Source organism: Moschus berezovskii, chromosome 22 (genome assembly GCF_049115385.1).
Source record: "Moschus berezovskii isolate FMDL1 chromosome 22, NW_MosBer_1.0, whole genome shotgun sequence".
Classification (NCBI taxonomy): domain Eukaryota; kingdom Metazoa; phylum Chordata; class Mammalia; order Artiodactyla; family Moschidae; genus Moschus; species Moschus berezovskii.
Genome location: NC_142481.1, coordinates 16,553,336 through 16,577,410, shown reverse-complemented (window position 1 = coordinate 16,577,410; position 24,075 = coordinate 16,553,336). Strand labels below are relative to the sequence as shown.

Here is a 24,075-nt window from a genome sequence, read left to right as displayed (position 1 = left end):
CCTTTTATTCAGCAACACTTTATTTGGACTGTGAATTTCTTCTAAAGTGGAAACAAGAAGAGGACTAATAAATACTCTGAATTCTAAAAAAAAAAGTCATGGCCCATGTAAGTTGGTGTTTTGTTCCTCACTAAAGTAGTCCTTTTTTTTTCCTATATAGATCATATGCATATTTGCATTCTTTATCCTGATATTGTTACCTAACTGAATATCATATAATTTGCCAGTGAGTGGGTAAGTGATGTTGCCATGCATCCTCCTCCATATTTTGTGAAAGGTTGTTTTTTGTTTTTTTTTTTATAGAATTGGTATTATTTCTTCCTTAATTGTCAAATAGTTTTTACCAGCAAAAAGCATCTGTGGTAGGCAAAATAATGACTCCCCTCCAAAAAAACTGTCTACATGCTAATCCTAGAACCTGTGAACATGTTACCTTATATGGTAAAAGAGACTTTGTAGAAATGATTGAATTAATGCTTTTAAGATGGGAAGATTCTCTTGGGTTATCTGAAGCGTCAGGGTTAAAAGAGGCTGTAAGTATGGAATATGCATGCTTCTGTTTTAAAAAAATACAACATTACTGAACTTTGAAGATGGAGGAAGGGGGCCATAAGCCAAGGAATGTAAGTAACCTCTAGAAGCTAGAAAAGGCAAGGAAATTGAACTGGAGAGAGCTGCCAGAAAGATGCATAGTCCTGCCAAAACCTTGATTTAGTCTAGTAAAACCCTTGTTGGACTTCTGACCAACAGATAATAAATGTGTTCTTTTAAGCTACTGTATCTGTGGTGATGTGCAGTCGCAGTAGAAAACTAACATACCATCTGAGTTTACAGTTTTCTTCATGCGGAGACTTTAATTTCTTTAATAGATAAATGGCTTTGGTATTTTATTTTTTCTTGAATTAGTTTAGTAATCTGTGCCTTTCAGGGAATTAACTTATTTCAACTTAGATGTCAAATGTTTTGGCATGAAGTTGTGCATAATATTCCCTTATTATCATTTTAATGCCTGTCAGATCTATAGTAATGCACCCTTTTAAATTCCTGATACTGATAATTTATGCCTTCTTTTCTTGATCAGTATATCAATTTTATTGTTCTTTCTGAAGAACCAGCTTTTGGTTTTAGTTTCTCCCTAGTTTGCCCTTGCTGTTTCACTGATTACTGATCTTACTCATTCTTTCCTTCACTCTGTATATTCTAGATTTAATTTTACCTTATTTTTCTAGCTTATTTTTATCTTATTTGCCTATCTTTAATTATCTTATTTTTCTAGTTTATAATTCTCGTCTTCCATCCATGACTTGTTTAGAAGAGTGCTCTTTAACTTCCAAATATTTGGGGACTTTTTTAGATCTTTCTGATAGTTCATTTTTAATTCTGTGGTGGTCAAGAGATGTAGTCTGTCATTTCTGTCCTTTTAAGTTTATTGAGATTTGTCTTATGGCCTGAATTGTGGACAATTTGGTGAAGTTTAAAAAAAGGGGTATTATACTGTCTTTTGGTAGAGTGCTTATCAGTTTTGTCTGTAGAGTGATCAACTCTTCTATATTTTTACTGATTTTTTTTTGTTGTTGTTGTTGTTACTTGGTCTATCAATTACTGAGAGAAGACTGCTGAAACTTCTAGATTTGTGGATCCGTCTGTTACAGTTCTATTAATTTTTGCTTTATAGTAATTTGAAGCTGTGTTATTAGGTGCATGTTATATCCTCTCGATGCATGGATTCCTTGATCATGAGATGTTCCTATTGATAATACAGTATTCTTGTCTCAAATTCTGTTCTCTTTAACATAAATACTTTAGCTTTTTTTTCATCATTTTTTTCATAGCACTATTTTTTTCATCCCTATTAAAAATTATTTATTTAGCTGCGTTGGATCTTAGTTTCAGCACACAGAATCTTTGTTGCATCTTGTGGGCTCTTTCGATGTGGTGCACGGGCTCACTAGTTGTGGCACAAGGGCTCAGTGTTTGCCACAAAGGGGACTTAGTTGCTCAGTGGCATGTTGAATCTTAGTTCCCCAGCCAGGGATCAAACCCACATCCCCTGAACTGCAAGGCAGATTCTTTACCACTGGGCTACCAGGGAGGTCCCTCCATCCTTTTATTTTAACCTATTTTATGTGCATCTCATATAACAGCACATAGTTTGATTCTACTTTTACCCAGTCTGACAATTGCTGCCTTCAAGTATCTAGACAGGGGTTAGCAAACTGTGGCATACTGGCCAAATCCAGCTCACAGCCTTTTTTGTATGGCCTTCAGCCTGAGAATGGTTTTGCATTTCAGAAGGGTTTTAAGTAAGTTAAGGAAAAAGAATGTCATGGGGGCTGTATGTGACACACAGACCTTGAACTCTGTATAGGGTAGATTGCTTATCTCTGCTTCACTTAGTTCTTCTTCTGGGGTTTTATCTTGTTCCTTCACTTGGAGGATATTTCTCTGTCACCTCATTTTCCTCAGTTTACTGTTTTTAATTTCCTTTTTCTGATAGATTGGTTGCCTTTTCCAACCTTGGAGAAGTGGTCTTGTAGCAGGTGTCCTCTGTGTTCCAGCAGTGCTCCCCACTCTGGTCACTAGAGCTATATGCCTGTATTTGGACTGTGTGGGTACTTCTCTTGTGGGAGGCTGACTACTGTGAGCAGTCTGGTAGGTGTGGCTGGCTTCTGGTCTGGTTATCTAACAAGCCCTTTAAAATATCTATATCTATTTATTTATTTGGATGTGCTGGGTCTTAGTTGTGGCATGCAGGATCCAGTTCCCTGATCAGGGGTTAAATGCAGGGCCCCTGCACTGAGAGCGTGGAGTCTTAGCCACTGGACTGGACTATCATGGAAATTCATGGCCCTGTCTTATGCAGAGGCTGATGGGCATTGGTTGGCAGAGCTGGATCTTGAGACTGCAGGCAATGGGGCCTCAGAGGATCTCAGAACTAATGTTGGCCCACTGGCACAGAGAGGGGGGCGGAGCTAGGTTCTGGAGTGGATGGTTGTGAGGCTGGGGTCCCAGATCTGGTGTCTGCATGCTGGTAGATGGGAGAAGTTCCTGACATGGTCCTGAAAGCTGCTATTGGCCTGCTGGTGAGTGGGCTGTTGTATCAACATCATGTTGAAAAAGACCAAACGAGGTGGGAGATATACTCTGTCTTTGGAAAATATAGTCTGCACTGGATGTTTACGAAAGAATTTGCATTAAAAAAATGCTTAGTCATAATGGAGAAGAAAAATCTTCAGGTCCTTTTTCTGAAGATGGAGATTGTCATAAGATATTCCGGAAAAATTTAAGAACTTTCAACTATTTAACTTAGTTGGAAACCTCTCTTTATTTTCTTAATTTCTAGATGAGTGATTAACAGTTTTCCACTCTATGCAAGAAGATGTGTGTGCAGAAACTGAATTGTTTAAGAGTATGTGGGCACTCTTCTTCAGTCTCACTAAATTCATTTTCGACCCACACAAGCTTCCAGCCTGTATACTCACTGTATCATCCCTTTCCTGCAGTGACTTCTTTAGCACTGCTTTTTCCTTTTGAAAAATGTTTCTTATAATTTCAAAAATAGTACTGTGATTTGCCATTTTAGGGGTCGGTGATGTTCAAAGATGTGGCTATAGATGTCTCTCAGGAGGAATGGGAATGCCTGAACCCTGCGCAGAGGAATTTGTACAAAGATGTGATGTTGGAGAACTACAGCAACCTGATTTCACTGGGTAAAATTATGTCTCTAATAATTCAGAATCTGTTTCTTGGAGTTTCTGCTTTCTGTATTATGAATTTTAGGGCTGCCTTTCAAATAACAAGATGAATTTTCACTTTGTGTAGAAATGAGCACAGTTAGATGGTGTTGCACCTTCATTTTCTCTATCCTCATACTTTTCTCTAGCATTTCTTATAATTGACTTTCTTCCTTAAAAATTAAGGAGCAGAATTAAAATTCTATACCATTAAAGCATAACATGGTCAAACAGGCTTTGTCTTTTGTTTCACTTGCAGTGTACCAAACGTGCAAATGCTCTAGCGCAGATAAAGCTAAGCACATGGGTCCTGGGTGCAAAGCTCATTAACCTTCTCGATTAGTGTAATGGACTGAATCAAAATATATCACTTACATTTACAGTTCAAAGAAACACTATTCCATTTACTGTAATGTTTGTACTCTCTTTTAAACAATTTACATCTGGAAATTACATTCTAAGAACTTTACATTTACCATGGAAAAATATCTGAGAATAAATATTTCAGAAACTCCTTTTTTTCTCAAAGGAAAATAAGGAGAGAAAGCTTATATAATTTAAATAACATTTTACCTTAAACATTATTTGTTTCTTATGATCCTGAGTTTATCTGTATATGAGAATTGGACTCTTCTTTCTTCTATAGACCTTAGTAAGTTATCTTCTTGTCCTACAGGCTTTTTAAAATAAATTCTGAAACACAGTATTTGAATACTTTAATTTCAACCTCATCTCCATTTCTTTTCTTATAACCAGGACTTTCTATTTCTAAGCCAGCTGTGATCACTTCACTGGAGCAAGGGAAGGAGCCCTGGATGGTTATGAGGGAGGTGACAGGAGAACGGTGCCCAGGTGAGTGAGCAGGAAGTTGTTGCAAGGAGTAGGCCAATGGTCAGACTGTTGGGCTGGTAAAGTTATTTTAGACAGACTAATTAGGGAAAATCTGGTTTAAAAACTTATTACAATGTTATAGTAATCAAACAGTGTTGTACTGGCATAAAGACAGATATATAGACGAATGGAGTAGAATAGAGTCTAGAAGTAAACCCTCAGATATATGACAAAATGACTTTAGATAAGAGTGCCAAGACCATTCTATGAGGGAAAAGACTGTACTCTTAACAAATGGTTTTGGGGAAACTGGATACCCCACATGCAAAGGAATAAAATTGTATCCCTACCTTACATTATATACAAAAATTAACTCAAAATGGGTCAAACAAGTAAATCTAAGACACGAAACTATAAACCACCTAGAAGAAATATAGGGGGAAAAGTTTCACAACTTTGGATCTGGCAGTAATTTCTAGGATATGACACCAAAGGACAGGTAGTCAAAAAAGACAAATGTCAAAGTTAAAAAACCTCTATCCATAAAAAGATGTAATCAATAGAGTATTACTTTTTTCAAAAAAATTCATGCAAGTTCCTTTTACTAGGAGATGACAATACAATTTTTAAACGTTTTAAGGATGGGTCTTCCCTGGTAGTTCAGTGACTAGGACTCCACATTCCCAGAGCAGGGGGACAAGCTTCAATCCCTGGTCAGAGGTGGGCGGGGGGACTAGATCCCACATGCTGCAACTAAAAGGTCTCACCTGCTGCAACTAAGACCTGCCACAGCCAAATAAATAAATAGAAAAATAAATAAATAAAAATGAATGTTATAAAGACATTTTCAATCTAGTAGTGGATCAAGATGGAGAAGGCAATGGCAAGCCACTCCAGTACTATTGCCTAGAAAATCCCATGGATGGAGGAGCCTGGTAGGCTGCAGTCCATGGGGTCGCTAAGGGTCAGACACAACTGAGCGACTTCACTTTCACTTTTCACTTTCACACATTGGAGAAGGAAATGGCAACCCACTCCAGTGTTCTTGCCTGGAGAATCCCAGGGACGGGGGAGCCTGGTGGGCTTCCATCTATGGGGTCACACAGAGTTGGACACGACTGAAGTGACTTAGCAGCAGCAGCAGCAGCAGTGGATCAAGAACATATGAATATATATTCTAATAGAATATTTAGGAAAAATTAAATTAATAAGAAATTGTGAAAATTAAAGAAAATGACTACATTGAGGAGACAGAGATGGTAGAGGAATGATTGGAAAGGAAGGAGTAAGACCTTAGGAAAGTGTAAGGTCATGAAGGCAGGTTCATTCCACAAGACCAGATTCATTCCACAAGTCAGAGGTCTTTGCTGATGTCTCTAACTCAGTACTCCAGAGCTATGAGAAGAGTTGTTTCTGTTATTTTAAACCACCTAGTTTGTGGTACTTTGTTACATTGGCTCTAAGAAATTAATACAGAGGGGGAACATGGAAAAATAATATATACTCTCCTAAGTGTTTTGCTTTCATTTAAGATGTTATTTTTACTATTTTTTTTTATAGCTGGTGAGGCCTTTCCTTTTGCATAGGTGTGGTGATTTCCTTTAAAAAATTTTTATCTTGAAATACTGAATCAGCCTTACCTTGAGTATTCCACTTGATCATGATACATTATTCTTTTTATTCACTTTTGGTTTTTGATTGGTAAAATTTAATTGAAGTTTTTTTCATCTAAGTTGATGGGAGATACTGGCCTGTAGTTTTTTTGTGTGTGCATGTATGTGTGCTGCCTTTGCCTGATTTTGGTGTAAGAATAATACTTCATAAAGTAAGTTGATAAGTATTCCCCTTTCATCTTTTTCTGGAAGAAATTGTGTAAAACATTCTGTAAAGGTTTGGTAAAATTCTCCAGTGAAACCATTTGGATCTGGATTTTTTTTTTAGCCTCTTTTAAATTATAAATTCAATTTGTATTAATATAATAGTTATAGGACTTCCCTGGTGGCTCAGCTGGTAAAGAATCCACTTGCTCATGTACACCTGGGGCGAATTCATGTCAATGTAGGGCAAAACCAACCAATATAATATTGTAAAATTAAAAAAAAAAAAAAAAAGAATCCACTTGCAATGTGGGAGACCTAAGTTCAATCCCTAGGTTGGGAAGATCCCCTGGAGAAGGGAATGGCTTACCCACTCCAGTATTCTGGCCTGAAGAATTCCATGGACTATATAGTCCACGGATTGCAAAGAGTCAGACCCAGCTGAGCGACTTTCACTTTCTTTCTTTCTTTCACTTTAATAGGACTATTCAGATTTCCTGTTTCATCTTTGGTAGTTTATGATTTTCAAAGAATTGCTTCATTTCTTCTAAGTTGTCAAAGTCATGAGTGTAAGTTATAATGTGGTATTATTAACCTTATGATGGATTTTATATATATATATATAATATATCCATGTATATAAAGGACATACATGTCCTTATAATCCTTCAAAATTTTTTTCTTTGAGATTTTTTTATTTCACTCTTGGATTATTTAGAAACGTTATTTGGAGGTGTTTGGAGATTTTCTTGTCTTTCTTTTATGGTCTGATTTTATTCTGGTCTCATGTGAAAGAGGAGGCTATCTACAAGAGTCTCCCCTCACTTCTGACATCAATTCCACTTTCAAGGGACTCCCTGGTGGTCCAGTGGTTAAGAATCTGCCTTCCAATGCAGAGCGGGTAGGTTCAATCCCTGGTTGGGGAACTAGGATCCCACATGCCGTGTGGTGCAGCCAAAAGACTTTTTTTAAAAAGTTGCACTTCCAAGGGTTCCCAAGACCACTGCTACATTTGATAAGTCACTAAAAGGATTTGTAGAACTCACTGAAAGCTATCATGCTCACAGTTAGTTATAGCAGGAGACAGATTAAAATTAGCCAAAAGAAGAAGTACATAGGGCAGAGCATAGAGCCAGAGTTCCAAGTGTGGAACTTCCCATTGTCCTCTCCCAGTGGAGTCACGGACAATGCTAACTTTTCCCATCAGCTATGTGTAACAATATGCATTGGGCATATTGCCAAATAGAGAAATTCACCTAGCCTTAGTGTCCAGAATTTTTACCAGGGTTCCTTGTTGGCCACCCATGTGGCTGACCTTTAGTTTCTCACCTCCTAGGAGGTAAAGCTGATACCTTTAGTCTCCAGTCTTTTTGAAGGAAAGTTGATACCTCATGGCTGAAACCTTCCATCATAAATTTTATCATTAGATTTGTCTGGTTGGTTTGGCCCTCAGGTAAACAAAAGACACTTTTTGTAGGGTCACCTCCCTGGAGATGAAGACAAAAAAACCTTTCTTCAGGTAAGGTTAAATTCTTTATTATATATCACAGAACATATTCTATATGATTTTGGTTCTTTTAAGATTCAAGATTTGCTTCATGACCCAGAATATGGTCTGTCCTGGGGAATGTTCAGTGTATGCTTGAAATCATTGTTTATTCTGCTGTTGTTGGGTAACATGTGCCATGAATGATGATTACATCATATTTGTTGATGGTCTTGTTTGTTTCTTCCATATTCTTGCTGATTCTCTGTCCAATAGTTCTATCAGTTGCTGAGATTAGGGTATTTGAGTCCCCAGCTATAATTGTGATTAGTGTATATCTTTCAGATCTGTCAGTTTTTCCTTCACATGTTTCGAACCTCTGTAATGCTTATTAATTTCTTTACTCTGAAATCTACTTTATCTGATACTAATGTAGCATTTCTATTTTCTTTTGATTATTTACATGATACATATTTTTGAAATGAGTTTCTTGTAGTCACCATTTAACTGGGTCATGTTATTTATCCATTGTGTCAATCTCTGTCTTTTAATAGGTGACATAGGCCATGTACACTTAAAATAATTATTGATGTATTAGGCTTAAGTATTAAGCCTTATGTATTAAGCCTTCCTCAGCGATCAGTGCAAAGGAATAGAGGAAAACAACAGAGTAGGAAAAACAAGAGATCTCTTCAAGAAAATTAGAGATATCAAGGGAATATTTCATGCAAAGATGGGCTCGATAAAGGACAGAAATGGTATGGACCTAACAGAAGCAGAAGATATTAAGAAGAGGTGGCAAGAATAAACAGAACTGTACAAAAAAGATCTTCATGACTAAGATAATCACGATGGCGTGATCACTCACCTAGAGCCAGACATCTTGGAATGTGAAGTCAAGTGGGCCTTAGAGAGCATCACTACGAACAAAGCTAGTGGAGGGGATGGAATTCCAATTGAGCTATTTCAAATCCTGAAAGGTGATGCTGTGAAAGTGCTACACTCAATATGCCAGCAAATCTGGAAAACTCAACAATGGCTACAGGACTGAAAAAGGTCAGTCTTCATTCCAATCCCAAAGAAAGACAATGCCAAAGAATGCTCAAACTACCGCACAATTGCACTCATCTCACACGCTAGTAAAGTCATGCTCAAAATTCTCCAAGCCAGGCTTCAGCAATATGTGAACCGTGAACTCCCAGATGTTCAAGCAGGTTTTAGAAAAGGCAGAGGCATCAGAGATCAAATTGCCAACATCCGCTGGATCATGGAGAAAGCAAGAGAGTTCCAGAAAAACATCTATTTCTGCTTCATTGACTATGCCAAAGCCTTTGACTGTGTGGATCAAAATAAACTGGAAAATTGTGAAAGAGATGGGAATACCAGACCACCTGACCTGCCTCTTGAGAAACCTGTATGCAGGTCAGGAAGCAACAGTTAGAACTGGACATGGAACAACAGACTGGCTCCAAATAGGAAAAGGAGTACATCAAGGTTGTATCTTGTCACCCTGCTTATTTAACTTATATGCAGAGTACATCATGACGAACGCTGGGCTGGAAGAAGCACAAGCTGGAATCAAGATTGCCGGGAGAAATATCAATAACCTCAGATATGCATATGACACCCCCTTATGGCAGAAAGTGAAGAGGAACTCAGAAGCCTCTTGATGAAAGTGAAAGAGGAGAGTGAAAATGTTGGCTTGAAGCTCAACATTCAGAAAACAAAGATCAAGGCATCTGGTCCCATCACTTCATGGGAAATAGATGGAAAAACAGTGGAAACAGTGTCAGACTTTATTTTTTTGGGCTCCAAAATCACTGCAGATACTGATTGCAGCCATGAAATTAAAAGATGCTTATCACTGGAAAAGACTCTGATGCTAGGAAAGGTTGGGGGCGGGAGGAGAAGGGGACGACAGAGAATGAGATGGCTGGAAGGCATCACCGACTATGTGGACGTGTTCAGTTCAGTTCAGTCGCTCAGTCGTGTCCGACTCTCCACGACCCCATGAATCACAGCACGCTAGACCTCCATGTCCATCACCGACTCCCGGAGTTCACTCAAATTCATGCCCACAGAGTCAGTGATGCCATCCAGCCATCTCATTCTCGGTCGTCCCCTTCTCCTCCCACCCCCAACCTTTCCCAGCATCAGAGTCTTTTCCAGTGAGTTAACTTGTCGCATGAGGTGGCCAAAGTATTGCAGTTTCAGCTTTAGCATCAGTCCTTCAAATGAACACCCAGGATCGATCTCCTTAGAATGGACTGGTTGGATCTCCTTGCGGTACAGGGACTCTCAAGAGTCTTCTCCAACACCACAGTTCAAAAGCATCAATTCTTCGGTGATCAGCTTTCTTCACAGTCCAACTCTCACATCCATACATGACCACGGGAAAAACCATAGCCTTGACTAGACAGACCTTTGTTGGCAAAGTAATATCTCTGCTTTTTAATATACTATCAAGGTTGGTCATAACTTTCCTTCCAAGGAGTAAGCGTCTTTTAATTTCATGGCTGCAATCAGCATCTGCAGTGATTTTGGAGCCCAAAAAAATAAAGTCTGACACTGTTTCCACGGTTTTTCCATCTATTACCCATGAAGTGATGGGACGAGATGCCATGATCTTTGTTTTCTGAATGTTGAGCTTCAAGCCAAACTTTTCACTCTCCTCTTTCACTTTCATCAAGAGGCTTCTGAGTTCCTCTTCACTTTCTGCCATAAGGGTAGGGTCATCTGCATATCTGAGATTATTGATATTTCTCCCAGCAATCTTGATTCCAGCTTGTGCTTCTTCCAGCCCAGCGTTCCTCATGATGTACTCTGCATATAAGTTAAATAAGCAAGGTGACAATATACAGCCTTGATGCACTCCTTTTCCTATTTGGAACCAGTCTGTTGTTCCATGTCCAATTCTGACTGTTGCTTCCTGACCTGCATACAGGTTTCTCAAGAGGTAGGTCAGGTGGTCTGGTATTCCCATCTCTTTCAGAATGTTCCACAGTTTGTTGTGATCCACACAGTCAAAGGCTTTGGCATAGTCAATGAAGCAGAAATAGATGTTTTTCTGGAACTCTCTTGCTTTCTCCATGATCCAGCGGATGTTGGCAATTTGATCTCTGGTGCTTCTGCCTTTTCTAAAACCTGCTTGAACATCTGGGAGTTCACGGTTCACATATTGCTGAAGCCTGGTTTGGAGAATTTTGAGCATGACTTTACTAGCGTGTGAGATGAGTGCAATTGTGCGGTAGTTTGAGCATTCTTTGGCATTGCCTTTCTTTGGGATTGGAATGAAGACTGATCTTTTCCAGTCCTGTGGCCACTGCTGAGTTCTCCAGATTTGCTGGCATATTGAGTGCAGCACTTTCACAGCATCATCTTTCAAGATTTCAAATAGCTCAACTGGGATTCCATCACCTCCACTAGCTTTCTTCATAGTGATGTTTTCTAAGGCCCACTTGACTTCACATTCCAAGATATCTGGCTCTAGGTCAGTGATTACGTTATTGTGACTATCTTGGTCGTGAAGATCTTTTTTGTACGGTTCTTCTGTTTATTCTTGCCACCTCTTCTTAATATCTTCTGCTTCTGTTAGGTCCATACCATTTCTGTCCTTTATCGAGCCCATCTTTGCATGAAATGTTCCCTTGGAATCTCTAATTTTCTTGAAGAGATCTCTTGTTTTTCCTACTGTGTTGTTTTTCTCTATTTCTTTGCATTGATCGCTGAGGAAGGCTTTCTTTTCTCTCCTTGCTATTCCTTGGAACTCTGCATTCAGACGCTTTTATCTTTCCTTTTCTCCTTTGCTTTTCGTTTCTCTTCTTTTCACAGCTATTTGTAAGGCCTCCTCAGACAGCCATTTTGCTTTTTTGCATTTCTTTTCAGTGGGGATGGTCTTGGTTCCTGCCTCCTGTACAATGTCACGAACCTCCATCCATAGTTCATCAGGCACTCTATCTATCAGATCTAGTCCCTTAAATCTATTTCTTACTTCCACTGTATAATCATAAGGGATTTGATTGAGGTCATATCTGAATGGTCTAGTGGTTTTCCCTACTTTCTTCAATTTAAGTCTGAATTTGGCAATAAGGAGTTCATGATCTTAGCCACAGTCAGATCCTGGTCTTGTTTTTGCTAACTCTATACAGCTTCTCCATCTTTGGCTGCAAAGAATATAATCAATCTGATTTCGGTGTTGACCATCTGGTGATGTCCATGTGTAGAGTCTTCTCTTGTGTTGTTCGCTATGACCAGTGCATTCTCTTGTCAAAACTCTATTAGCCTTTGCCCTGCTTCATTCCATGCTCCACGGCCAAATTTGCCTGTTACTCCAGGTATTTCTTGACTTCCTACTTTTGCTTTCCAGTCCCTTATAATGAAAAGGACATCTTTTTTGGTTGTTAGTTCTAAAAGGTCGTGTAGGTCTTCATAGAAGCGTTCAAATTCGGCTTCTTCTGCGTTACTGGTTGGGGCATAGGCTTGGATTACTGTAATATTGAATGGTTTGCCTTGGAAACGAACAGAAATCATTCTGTCGTTTTTAAGATTGCATCCAAGTACTGCATTTTGGACTCTTTTGTTGACCATGATGGCTACTCCATTTCTTCTAAGGGATTCCTGCCCACAGTAGTAGATATAATGGTCATCTGAGTTAAATTCACCCATTCCAGTCCATTTTAGTTCACTGATTCCTAGCATGTCTACTTTCACTCTTGCCATCTCCTGTGTGACCACTTCCAATTTGCCTTAATTCATGGACCTAACATTCCAGGTTCCTATGCAATATTGCTCTTTACAGCACCGGACCTTGCTTCTATCACCGGTCACATCCACAACTGGGTATTGGTTTTGCTTTTGCTCCATCCCTTCATTCCTTCTAGAGTTATTTATCCACTGATCTCCAGTAGCATACTGGGCACCTACCGACCTGGGAAATTCCTCATTCAGTATCCTATCATTTTGCCCTTTGATACTGTTCATGGGGTTCTCAAGGCAAGTATACTGAAGTGGTTTGCCATTCCCTTCTCCAGTGGACCACATTTGGCTATGGTCCATGTGATCAGATCAACTAGTTTTCTGTGATTATGATTTTAGTGTGTCTGCCCTCTGATGCCCCCTCGCAATACCTACCATCTTATTTGGGTTTCTCTTACCTTGGTCGTGGAAAATCTCTTCACAGCCACTCCAGCAAAGTGCAGCCGCTGTACCTTACCTTGGACGAGGGGTATCTTCTCAAGGCCGCCCCTGTGGACATGAGTTTGAGTGAACTCCGGGAGTTGGTGATGGACAGGGAGGCCTGGTGTGCTGTGATTCATGGGGTCGCGGAGAGTTGGACACAACTGAGCAACTGAACTGAACTCCTTGGAAGCAAAGTTATGACCACCCTGCTGCTGCTGCTGCTGCTGCTGCTGCTAAGTCACCTCAGTCGTGTCCGACTCTGTGTGACCCCCTAGATGGAAGCCCACCAGGCTGCCCCGTCCCTGGGATTCTCCAGGCAAGAACACTGGAGTGGGTTGCCATTTCCTTCTCCAATGTGTGAAAGTGAAAAGTGAAAGTGAAGTCGCTCAGTCGTGTCCGACCCCTAGCAACCCCATGAACTGCAGCCCACCAGGCTCCTCCATCCATGGGATTTTCCAGGCAAGAGTACTGGAGTGGCTTGCCATTGACCACCCTAGATAGCATATTAAAAAGTAAAGACATTACTTTGCCAACAAAGGTCCGTCTAGTCAAGGCTATGGTTTTTCCCATGGTCATGTATGGATGTGAGAGTTGGACTGTGAAGAAGGCTGATCGCCAAAGAATTGATGCTTTTGGACTGTGGTGCTGGAGAAGACTCGTGAGAGTCCCTTGGACTGCAAGGAGATCCAACCAGTCCATTCTAAAGGAGATCAATCCTGGGTGTTCATTGGAAGGACTGATGCTAAAGCTGAAACTCTAATACTTTGGCCACCTCATGCGACGAGTTGACTCACTGGAAAAGACTCTGATGATGGGAGTGATTGGGGGCAGGAAGAGACGGGGACGACGGAGAATGAGATGGCTGGATGGCATCACCGACTTGATGGACATGAGTTTGAGTGAATTCCGGGAGTTGGTGATGGACAGGGAGGCCTGGCATGCTGTGATTCATGGGGTCGCAAAGAGTCTGACACGACTGAGCGACTGAACTGAACTGAGGCTTAAGTCTGCCAGTTTGTTATCTTCTGCTGGTTCCCCCTGTTTCTTGTTCTTCTGTTTCTTTTATCTTGCTTACCTGTGAATTGGGCTTCCCTGGTGGCTCAGTGGTAAAGAATCCGCCTGCCAATGCAAGAGACACATGAGATGCTGTTTAGATCCCTGGGTAGGGAAGATCCCTGGAGAAGGTAATGACAACTACTTCAATATTCTTGCCTGGGAATATCAGTCTCTCTCCATGGACAGAGGAGACTGGTGGGCTACAGTCCATGGGGTCGCAAAAGACTTGGACACAACTTAGCAAGTAAACAACAACAACCTATGAGATCCTCAAACATTTTTAGAGTTCTATTTTGATCTATAAAGTGTTTTTTAAAAATATACTTCTTTTTTTTTTTAAATTTCAGTGTTTGTTCACACACACACATTTATTTAGCTTGCTGGCATTGAAATTTAACCATTTCAAGTGAAGTGTAGAAAGATTACATCCATTTAGGTTCTTTACTCTTTGCATTTTTTGTTTGTTTGTTTAAAGTATATCTTCTACATAGATTGATCACTATGTAAGATACTGTTAGAATTTTTGTTTCAACCATAAAACAAGGTAAAGAAACTTGTGGAGTGGAATAGTCTATTATGTTTACTTTTATTTTTTCCCATTCTTGTCTTTCTTTTCTGAAGGTCTCGCCTTCTTCTATTATTATTTTCTTTGTATTTGGAGAGCTATTTTCAGCTATTCCGTAAGGGCTACTTGCAATAACACACTCTCTTAGTTTTCCTTTGTCTGAGAATGCCTTTATTTCTACTTCATTCCTCAAAGATAGTTTCACTGTGTGTAGAATTTGAGGTCGACAGTTCTTTTCTTTCAGCACTTAAAAAGTATTGTGCCATTTCCTGTTGCTCAACATGGTTTCAGATGACAAATCCAGTCTTTTGAATTGGTGTTTCTCATTATTTTTAAAATATTTTTTTCTTTGTTTTCAGAAATATGTGTTTTGGTTTGATTTCTATTTATTTAGGAATTTTCTCAGTTTTTTGAATCTATAGGTTTGTGTCTAGTATGAAATTTGGGAAGTTTTCAATCATTATTTCTTTGAATACTTTTTCAGCCCCACAGTCTTTCTCCTATCCTCTGGGACTTGGATGATATGAATGTTGGATCTTTTGCTCTTGTCCCACAGGAACTGAGGCTCTTTTTAAAAAAGTCTATTTATCTTTGTTGTTCAGGTTAATACAGTTTTTAATTTCACTGAATCTAGTGTCTCTGTCATTTCCACTCTAAACGTTATTATATTTTTCCCCTTCCATTTACTTTGTATAACTCGTATCTTTTAAAATATTTTATTTTATTATCTTTTATTGAGGAATAGTTGACTTACAACAGTAGATTCTTCTTTATGGCTAAGGAATATTTCATTGCTTATTACATCTTCTTTACCCATTCATCTGTTGATGGACACTTGGGTTGCTTCCATATCTTGGCTGTTGTGAATAATGCTGCTATGAACACTGGGGTGCATGTAGCTTTTGGAATTCGTATGTGTGCATGCTTGTGTTTGTTGTTTTTCTTTTTTAGATACATGCCCAGCAGTGGAATTGCTGGGTCATATGGTAGTTCTGTGTTTAGTTTTCTAAGGAACCTCCACACTGTTTCCCCTAGTGGCTGCACTAATTTACATTCTCACCAACAGTGTACAAGGGGTCCCCTTTCTCCACATCCCTGCCAGCACTTGTTTCTTGTAGACTTTTTGATGATAGCAATTCTGACAGGTGTAAGGTAATACCTCATTATGGTTTTTATTTTCATTTCTCTGATAATTAGAGATGTTGAGCATGTTTCTTGTGCCTGTTGACCATCTGTATCACTTCTCTGGAAAAAATTTTTTTCATGTCTTCTGCACATTTTTAATCAAGTTGTTTTTTTGGTATTGAGTTATATGAGCTGCATGTTTTGGATATGAATCTTTGATATTACCCTATTGGTCATATCACTTGCAAATATTTTCTCCCATTCAATGGGTTAACTTTTCATTTTGTTGATGGTTTCGTTTGCTGTGCAAAGGCTAAGTTTAATTAGGTCCCATTTGCTTATTTTTGCCTTTATTTCTTTTGCCTTTAGAGTCTGATCCAAAAATGTATTGCTTCAATTTATGTCAAAGAGTGTTCTGCCTGTTTTCTTCTGGTTTTATGGATTCAAGTCTTACATTTAGGTCTTTAATCCATTTTGAGTTTATTTTTGTACATGGTATGATGAAATATTATAATTCCATTGTTTTATGTGTTGCTGTCCAGTTTTCTGAGTACCACTTATTGAAGATATGGTCTTTTCTCCATTGTATATCCTTCCCTCCCTTGTCATAGATTAATTGACAATAGGTGTGTATGTGATTGAGATTTTAAATTATCTTTTTAAAATGAACCTTAGAATTCCCATTTTTGTGATATTTGCCTTGATTTCTCTAAAGAAGAGGAAGATCATAAAGACAGTGTGAGTGCAGAGTTCTTCGTTTTCATGTTTCCCCTACCACCAGACTTTTTCTTGTTGTAGTTTTCATTTATGTTTTTTCTTAAGTAATGGCCATTACCTGATCTTTCCACCTGATTTTCACACTCATTTCATCTACTGGTATAAACGAGGAGGGGGACAAATACAACTGATTTCCGGTAGCATCTAACTTGGTTGTTGAGATTAGTGGGGAATGTATATACTCCAGTAGCTAGTACCACTGAGTTTTCTGGGTCCTGTCATAATGTTTTCTAGAGAGAATGGAATATTCTGTGTAATCTGAGGGTCTTGTCTGTCTGAATTAGTTAAGAAACAATGCTCTAGAACCATCAGTTCTGTATGTTTCTCCCTGATTTCTATCCCCTGCTACATCCCCAGAGGTAATCATTATTTTGAATTCTGTTATGGTTATTCTATTTAAAAACTAGTTTACCACATTTGTTTATGCCCTCATACACTATATTGTGTTTTGCTTCTTTTATAAAAATGATAATGAGTATGTGTCTTCTATGATTTAGTTATTTTGTACCACATGGTTTTACAAATTTTCCCAAATTACTTTATACCTGATTTCATTTTCACAGCTATATAATATTCCACTCCATATTTTTCTGGTTGTTAATTACATTGTTCATAATTTTTTGATACTATATACAGTGGTACTATTAATGTTCTTACAAGTCTCCTGAAGCACATAGTACGTTATTTACTAGATTTGGAATTGCCAAGTCATAAAACACATACATCTTCAACTCTGTATTATAACAAATTGTTTTCCCACATGTTGGTACTAATTTATATTACCACTGGCAGTGTATAGTAATTCTGGGTCTTCAACATCTTAACAACAATTCAAATTCTTAGACATTTAAAATTTTAGTCTGATGAGTATAAAATAGTATCTCATACCTTAATTTGAGTTTCCTTGATTCCTGATGAGTTTGAGCATTCTTCCATATGGACTACTTAACACTGGTGTTTCTTCTATGAAGTGCCTATTCAGATCTTTTGCCCATTTTTCTTGTAGGTTATCTTTTTTTCTAGTTAGACTTGTATCTTTTGTGTCTTGTTTAAGAAATTTATGTTGTTGTTTGTTGTTGTTTAGTCATTAAATCGTGTCCAACTCTTTTGTGACCCCATGGCTCCTCTGTCCATGGGATTTCCCAGGAAACAATACTGGAGTGGGTTTCCATTTCCTTTTCTAGGGCATCTTCTCAACTCAGGGATTGAATCTGCGTGTTTTACATTACAAGCAGATTGCTTATCATTGAGCCACCGGGGAAGACCTTTTTATGTATACATGTATATTGTTTTTTGCCACAAGTCTTACAGTTTTTCCTTTACCTTAATCCATTTAGAGTTTATGTATTTATAGTGCATGGTAGGGATCCAAGTTAATTTTTTTTCTAGCTATAGCTATTTTTTCTAATATGATTCAGTAATTCTTTTCTCACTGATCTGCAATGCTTCCTGTGTGGATCTGTGGATCAACATGAATGAACCTTGAGGATATTATGCTGAGTTCAATAAGCCAGTCACATATAGAAAAAAAAAAAAACAGCAAATACTGTAGGACTCTAGTGATATAAGGTATCTAGTCAAATCCATAGAAACAGAAAGTAGACTGGTGCTTGCCAGAAACTGGAAGAGGGAGGAATGGGGAGTTATTAATGGGTACAGAGTTTCAGTTCTGCAAGGTGAAAAAGTTCTGGGGATTGGTTGTACGACAGTGTGCACATACTTAACACCACTACAGTATACACTTAAAAGTAGTAAGATGGTAAATTTTATGTTGTGTGTATTTTATCACAATTTAAGAAATATTCTTAGAGGTAGAGGTAAAATTTAAGACTTAGCAGTATATGATTGGTATTTAAGCTAGACTGTTATTAAGGGAAAGGGTGTAGATTGAAGGCTGACCAGAGCCTGATTTCTGGGACATTCCAACATTTAGAGGTCAGAAAGGGGAAAAGAATGCATTAAGGTGAACTGAATATAAGTAGAGATGTAGGAGGATAACCAGGAGAATATGGTATAAAGGGAGCAACTGGATTGATCAGTTGTGTCAAATGCTAGTAATAAGTCAAATAGAGTGATGACTGGCATTTGAGCACTGATTTTGGTAATTTTGTTAGTGACTTTAGCTAGGAATGTTTCTACAGAGTTATGGGAGTTGACATATTTGTTGGAGTGGATTACAGAGAAAATGACTAATATACAAAGTCACTTGATCTAAGACAGAATCAGGGAAAGGATGGTCTTTTCAATGAAGGGGGCTGATATCTATTGAAAAATAGGAATCTTGATTTCTGCCTCACACTAGGTGGATTGTAGATCTAAATATGGAAAAACTTCTAGAAGATTATATGAGTACATTTTATGACCTTGGAATCAGACTGTTTTAGAATTAACAATTTCTGTTTATCAAAACATTGTATTAAGAGAGCAAAGGGGCCAGCCTCAGAATGGGACAAGATACTTGCATTATGTAGTTGGCTATATATATATAGTTGCATTATGTAGTTGGATATATATATATATATATATATATATATAGACTATATTAAGGATTCCCTACAAGTCAAAAAGACAACTAAAACCTAGAACTACCCAAATGTCCCTCGACTGAAGAATGGATAAACAAAATATGGTTTATCTGTACAGTGAAATATAACTCAGTCATAAAAATAAATGAAGTACTGATACATGCTATAACATCATTGAACCCTGAGAACATAGTAAGTGAGAACAGACACAAAAGGTCACATATTGTATAATTACATGTTTATGAAATTTCTTGACAAATTCATAGAGACATAAAGCAGATTGGTGGTTTCCAGGGCATGGGGGTGAAGAGGAGAACAGTACATGACTGGATGTGAGGTTTCTTTTTGGTGTGATTAAAGTAGTATGGAATTAGAGATCTGATGGTTGCAGAACATTGGGAGTGTACTACAAGTTATTGAGTTTTACACTTCAAAGTGGTTAAAATGATGGATTTTATATGTACTTTATTGCTCCTAAATTAATAAAAATGAATGAAATACTTGGATAGGCAATTTATTAAAGAAGATATCCAATTGTCCAATAAATATATGGCGAAGTGTTCAATCTTGTTTGTCATCAGGGAAATTAAAAATTAAACCACAGTGCAGTATCACAACACATCTGCCAGGATGCTTAGATATAAGAAGATTGGCAATAACAAGTGTTGGTGAGGATATGAGGAACAGGAACTCTTTCAGAGTTTGATGGAATTGTAAATTAGAAAACTGCTGCATAATGTCAAATGGAGCTGAACAAATGCATATCCTCTGATGCAGTAATTTCACACCTAATAGAAAGGAGTCCTATTTACACCAAAAGAAATGTGCATGAATGTTCATATCAGTACTAATCATAATAGCCAGAAACTGGAAACAATGCAAATGATCATCATTAGGAAAACGAAAAAAATAAATTGTTAGAATTGAATGCTTTATGTATCTGTTGACCTCAAACTTTCTTTTCTGAAAAAACCTCTGAAAAGCTCTAAGATAAGAAAGAATTTGTAATATCCTAGTTGTTACAATAGACTAGCAGTGTTATGACACATGAATAAAACAGAATTAGACTCAAAATGTGATTTTAAAGCTAATCAGAGGCCTTATGTAAGACTCATGATAAAGAATTGGAGTTTTAAAATTTCAGTTTAATGAGAGGTTCTATTAGTTTGGATATAGGCTTGGCTGTATGTGACAGACAACCCAAAATAACTGTAGCTTTAACTGTATAGAGGACTAATTTTCTCTAGGATTAAAGCCCAGGGTAGAGTGCCAACTCTGCTCTGCAGAACCATCATGTGACAGACATGACATCAAATGCACATTGCAGCTGGCTTTGCTGAGGAAACAGGAAAATAACAGATATAGGGGGTGGGCCAGCCAACTCTTAAGAAAGTTCTCAGAAGGTACTATATAATACTGCATTTCTTTAGGTAGAATCCAGTTGCATGGCATATTCTGCTGCAGAGTGCTGGGACAGGCAATGTTTATAGTGGGCAGCCTGTTCTCAACTAAAACCCATGTGTTCAATCAGTGTACAGAAGGGAAATAATAGACATCTGAGAATAACTAGCAGATATCACATAATCCTTTGACCTGGTGGAGAGTGTTAAAACATACAGACTCTTAGAGATTCTGATTCAGGTGATCTACAATGTTTTGCAAACATCCATAATTGCAACAAAATCCCATGGTGATTCTCAAGTGGATCAAAATATGAGAACCACTAACCTGTTAATGAACTCTCTCATGATTCTCTTGTGAGCTTCCAGTTCTTTCCATTCACCTTACCCTTTTTCATTGTTACATCAAGGTATTTAAAAACCCCTTAAACCTTTCATTTCTTATGTGAATTATTTCCAATAATCTCTCTTTTCTGCCTTCCCTGATAGCTCAGTTGGTAAAGAATCTGCCTGCAATGCAGGAGACCCTAGTTTGATTCCTGGGTCAGTAAGATCCCCTGGAGAAGGGATAGGCAACCCACCCCAGTATTCTTGGGCTTGCCTGGTGGCACAGCTGGTAAAGAATCCACCTGCAATGCGGGAGACCTGGGTTTGATCCCTGGATTGGGAAGATCCCCTGGAGAAGGGAAAGGCTACCCACTCCAGTATTCTGGCCTGGAGAATTCAGTCCTTGGGGTTGCAAAGAGTTGGACATGACTGAGCGACTTACACTTTCACGCTTTTCTATCAGAGAGATTTCATTTCTCTTCTAACACAAAACTAGCAATTAAAATGTGCTTCTTTATCTTTCAGATTTGGTGTCCAAGTGTGAGCCCAAGAAGTTATCTCCAAAAAGAAACATTTATGAGACAGAATCATCCCAGTGGGCTATCATAGACCCATTTAAAAACCATGGTCCTGAGAAATCCATTTTCAGAGACATTCAGGCATGCAAAAATCAGTTTGAGAGACAACAGGGAAAACAGGAGGGCTATTTCAGGCAATTTGTTATCAATCATGGACACATGCCCGTTTTTAGCCAACATATTTTGTTCACTCAGGAATTTTATAATAGACAGAAAATCTTTGAATGTAAAGAATGCAGGAAAAACTTCAGTTACCATTTATTCTTTAGTCATCACAAAGCTCATTCTAAAGAAAAACTTTCTGACTGTAAGGAATGTGCAGAAACTGTTGATACATCATACCTTACTAAACAGAGAATTCAAAATAGTAACAAGTACAATGAATGTAAGGAATGTTGGAAGGCCCTTATTCATTATTCACAACTTAAACAACATTTGAGAATTCATAATGGTGAAAAATGTAAAGAATGTGGCAAGGTCTTTAATTATGGCTCAGAACTTATTCAACATCAGAGACTTCACACTGGTGAAAAACCCGATGGATGTAAGGAATGTGGGAAATCCTTTATGCTGTCACAACTTATTCAACATCAGAGACTTCACACTGGTGAAAAACCCTATGAATGTAAACAATGTGGGAAGGCTTTTATTTGTGGCTTTCAACTTACTGAACATCTTCCACTCCGTACTGGTAAGAAACTCTTTGAATGTAAAGAATGTGAAAAGACTTTCAGGCATCAATCACCCATTACCATACATCAGAGACTTCATACTCACAAGAAACCTTATGAGTGTAAAGAATGTGGGAAGGCCTTTAATTATGGTTCAGAACTTATTCTACACCAGAGAATTCACACTGGTGAGAAACCCTATGAATGTAAGGAATGTGGGAAGGCATTTAGGCAACGATCACAGCTTACTCAACATCAAAGACTTCACACTGGTGAAAAACCCTATGAATGTAAGCAATGTGGGAAGGCTTTTATTCGTGGCTTTCAACTTACTGAACATCTGAGACTCCATACTGGTGAAAAACCCTATGAATGTAAAGAATGTGGGAAGACTTTTAGGCATCGATCACACCTTAAAATACATCAGAGAATTCATACTGGTGAGAAACCCTATGAATGTAAAGAATGTGGAAAGGCCTTTAGCTATCATTCAAGCTTCTCTCACCATCAGAAAATTCATTCTGGCAAAAAACCTTATGAATGTAGTGAATGTGGGAAGGCTTTTTGTGACAGCTTACAACTTACTCTACATCAGAGGATTCATACTGGTGAAAAACCCTATGAATGTAAACAATGTGGGAAGGCTTTTATTTGTGGCTTTCAACTTACTGAACATCTTCCACTCCGTACTGGTAAGAAACTCTTTGAATGTAAAGAATGTGAAAAGACTTTCAGGCATCAATCACCCATTACCATACATCAGAGACTTCATACTCACAAGAAACCTTATGAGTGTAAAGAATGTGGGAAGGCCTTTAATTATGGTTCAGAACTTATTCTACACCAGAGAATTCACACTGGTGAGAAACCCTATGAATGTAAGGAATGTGGGAAGGCATTTAGGCAACGATCACAGCTTACTCAACATCAAAGACTTCACACTGGTGAAAAACCCTATGAATGTAAGCAATGTGGGAAGGCTTTTATTCGTGGCTTTCAACTTACTGAACATCTGAGACTCCATACTGGTGAAAAACCCTATGAATGTAAAGAATGTGGGAAGACTTTTAGGCATCGATCACACCTTAAAATACATCAGAGAATTCATACTGGTGAGAAACCCTATGAATGTAAAGAATGTGGAAAGGCCTTTAGCTATCATTCAAGCTTCTCTCACCATCAGAAAATTCATTCTGGCAAAAAACCTTATGAATGTAGTGAATGTGGGAAGGCTTTTTGTGACAGCTTACAACTTACTCTACATCAGAGGATTCATACTGGTGAAAAACCCTATGAATGTAAAGAATGTGGAAAGACTTTTAGACAGTGCTCACACCTCAGAAGACATCAGAGAATTCACACTGGTGAGAAACCTCATGAATGTGTGATATGTGGTAAAGCCTTTAGGCTTCATTCACACCTTATTCAACATCAGAGAATTCATACTGGTGAGAAGCCCTTTGAATGTAAGGAATGTGGAAAGGCCTTTAGCTATCATTCAAGCTTCTCACACCATCAAAGAATTCATTCTGGGAAGAAATCATATGAATGTGGGAAGGCCATTAATCGTGGCTTACAATTTAACCTACATCAGACACTTCATACTGTTGAAACACCAGTACATTTTCTTCTCCCCACATCCTAGTGTAGCATCAGAAAATTCTTTTTGGAGATATACATTTCCTTTTTTTCTTCAAGGAAAATGTTGGTAAAATACTGGATTTCATTAGTATTGATTTATTTTAGTAATCTTGAACTTTTTTTTTAAGTGGGAAAATGAAGAAGTTATTAAAAGGGAAAAAACACTCTAGTTTCAATGCTGTTTCTGAGTTATTGTAATTATCAGTATTGGAAGTAAATTTTATAAAACTGTGTTTTCACTGAAACCAGTGAAGTGGGAAAGAAATAAAATGAAAACAATTTCTTCCTCTCCTACAAATCCCTGAGAAAACCTATATGTGTGTGTTGCTTCTTTCTTCATGAGCAAACATATCTGCACACTGCA

The 24,075-nt window shown here is 38.1% G+C and overlaps 1 protein-coding gene across 1 annotated transcript; it reads left to right on the top strand.

The window, feature by feature from the left end:
- Positions 1 to 12: 12 nt before the first annotated feature.
- On the top strand, positions 13 to 24,014 carry LOC129546071 (uncharacterized). Its single transcript, XM_055410790.2, has 4 exons — positions 13 to 107; positions 3,584 to 3,710; positions 4,491 to 4,586; positions 21,347 to 24,014. Exons 1-4 carry the CDS (start codon positions 99 to 101, stop codon positions 23,713 to 23,715), a joined length of 2,601 nt encoding a protein of 866 aa, XP_055266765.2. The 5' UTR covers positions 13 to 98; the 3' UTR covers positions 23,716 to 24,014.
- The last annotated feature ends 61 nt before the right edge of the window (positions 24,015 to 24,075 follow it).